Genomic DNA, 2,500 nt, shown 5'->3' with positions numbered 1-2,500 from the left:
GTGTTCCAATGGACTAGTTCTTTTCAGGTTAATTGTCAAAGGTTTTTTGGATATTGTCCTCATAAGATGTGATGGTCAATAGAGGTGAGTTGACTTTGCGTGCAGCGCGATGGGATGAGATTCACGTGTGTGCGTGCATATTTGGCCTATTTCTTTTTCTGGGTAACTGTCAAAAGCTGTAAAATCTTCTTTGCTCATCTGGAGACAGGGCTGACACATGGTTGAGGAGCTTACTGAGAAGTGGGCTTTAGTGGGCTTTCAGCTGGTGGTGTTTTTCTATTAATAAGATTCCATACAATGCATTCTAGAATGAGAAGAGATTGAGAATAGATTCTGGAACACTACTGCAGAGATTCCACATTCTACACGTACGAGTTTCATTGTGATGATTACTTATGTTGCCATAGGTCTTCGGTCTATTTACTTTCCCCAATTTCTAGAAATAGTTTGGAAACACTTTGGAAATATTTGCCTGTTCTTTGTAACACGAATCTACCACAATCATTGTGCTCTCAATGGTGCACTAGTCTTGGCATAGAGTAGGAGTCAGGTGAAAAGGATTTTCCCATGAGACTTGCTGAGCTTTCCAAAATGGCAGGAAAGACGTTTCAGGAGACGCAACATCAACAGAGACAGAGTTTGACTAGTCAGGTTTTTTTCCTTTTTTTAAATAATCAATTTGATCTCTCCGATGAGACGAATCAATAGACAGGCCTTCCCAGACACAGACTCTGCACTTTCAGAGATCAAAGGGCTCCACCAAGAGCTTTGTCCAGGTTTTAATTACGACCTTGCTTTCCACATTGAAGGTCACTTGATGCACCATAGATTCTCTCTTTGCCGACCCTGCAAAAGGTATGAAGACTCTGCCGACATACGGACCTCAAGAAAGTACTACTAAGATTACATTATATAAAAGGCTGACCAGACCAGCAAACTAAATAGGACACACTTCCACTTCCTCTGTGTACTGGCATAATCCATACTGGAAAGATCACACATCCAATGTCACAAGTAATCAGACCATACCCGAAGTGAATATGAATCTCCACAACAATAAACAGAACATTAAAATATCAATAATAAAAAAGCATCTTTGTTTCTCACCTCCAGTCTGTGAGCGATCTCCCGGACCTCGTCTCCACAGCTGTCCTGCATGGTGAAGGCCAGGCACGCGCCCCTCTCGTGGTAGATCTTCATCCGGCCCAGCGGAGAGGCGCTCCAGCCAATCACATCCCGACAGTAGCAATTAAACACCACCTATTGGGGGAGGGGAGGTTACCAATGAATCTTACAGTTTACAGGTCCAGCTAGCTGAACACACAATGCCTTGTGTACACCAAGTGCAACCTACGCTACCTGAGCGGCGGAAGTCATTATTTTTCTATGGAGGGAAGGCGAATAAAGCTACCCCTTGTGCTTGTGGCCTCACCCGGCCTTCTGGCCCCACCTCCGTGGAGAAAACAATAATGTTTCCCCGCTGTCAGCCTAGCCAAAACAATTTTTGGTGGACTATTATTCATTAACCAACTAGTTTGCAAATTAGAAAGTGACTTTACAATTGAGCTTTTGAGACATATTGAAATATAATGCTGTTATCAGGGATGTCATCACGACAAATTACGTCCTGTTACGAGGCCACAAGCACAAGTGGAGGAGTCAAGGTCGCATATTGGAACGCACCCTGGGTGTGGACTTAAAAAAATGAAAATTCCCAGTCACCTCCTTGGAGGCCTCCTCGATCAGCCCCACCGCCTCGTTGGACACCACCAGCAGGCACGCCGACTCCCCGGGCGTCACCGGACTCGTAGGACTAGTGGCCGCCACGCTGGCGGGGTCCAGGTCGCGCGCCACCACGGCCCAGGTGATGGCGCCGCTGCTCTGCAGGTGGGCGTTGGCGCGGGGTCGCGACCTCTCCTTGCGGCGGGCGCCCAGCGTGATGAAGCTGAACTTGCCTCCGCCGCCGCCCCCGGCCGAGGAGGAGTCCAGCGGCGTGGAGGTGGCGAAGTTCTCCGCCAGGTCCTTCAGGTACTCCTGGCGCGTGCGCGTCGCCATGGCACGGAACTTCTCCGACTGGTGGGGCAGGAGTAGAGGAAGGAAGACGTTCATCTTATTGTCGCCATACAGATACACAATGACAATTATGCATAAATATAATTACATGGACCACTACATGAATAAATCATGACTAAATGATAAGAAATAAAAAAATGTTTCTCTGGAGAGGGCAACATCACATCTATATATTAAAGGGACACTGTGCAAGAAATGGTCAAAAAGGGTACTGCAACTATGCTGCTCATTGAAACTGGGCTGCTTATCGCCAAATTTGATCTTTACATGAAAGTTTACTGAGTAATAAACACATAGTTCTAGTATGGTCCAAGTAGAGTCATTTTTGCAGCTAAAAATGGCTATGTTTGGAAATTCAAAATGGCAGACCATGGAGAAGATGTATGAAAAGTGCAATTTTTCTAGTCATAATGAATACTTGGACTTT

The 2,500-nt window shown here is 46.0% G+C and overlaps 1 protein-coding gene across 2 annotated transcripts in view; it reads right to left on the bottom strand.

The window, feature by feature from the left end:
• The window catches only part of LOC134448157 (signal-induced proliferation-associated 1-like protein 2), a 202,612-nt gene that overhangs the window by 136,816 nt on the left and 63,296 nt on the right, over positions 1-2,500 (bottom strand). For both annotated transcript variants that reach the window (XM_063197918.1, XM_063197919.1), the window contains exons 12-13: positions 1,723-2,073; positions 1,108-1,260 (exon numbers count right to left, since the gene is read on the bottom strand). In XM_063197918.1, the coding sequence (XP_063053988.1) occupies positions 1,108-1,260; positions 1,723-2,073 (504 nt within the window). The remainder of the gene's footprint in view (positions 1-1,107; positions 1,261-1,722; positions 2,074-2,500) is intronic.

Source organism: Engraulis encrasicolus, chromosome 1 (assembly GCF_034702125.1).
Source record: "Engraulis encrasicolus isolate BLACKSEA-1 chromosome 1, IST_EnEncr_1.0, whole genome shotgun sequence".
NCBI classification, from domain to species: domain Eukaryota; kingdom Metazoa; phylum Chordata; class Actinopteri; order Clupeiformes; family Engraulidae; genus Engraulis; species Engraulis encrasicolus.
Note: the sequence above shows the minus strand (reverse complement) of the source record. Positions and strands in the feature narration are given on the sequence as shown.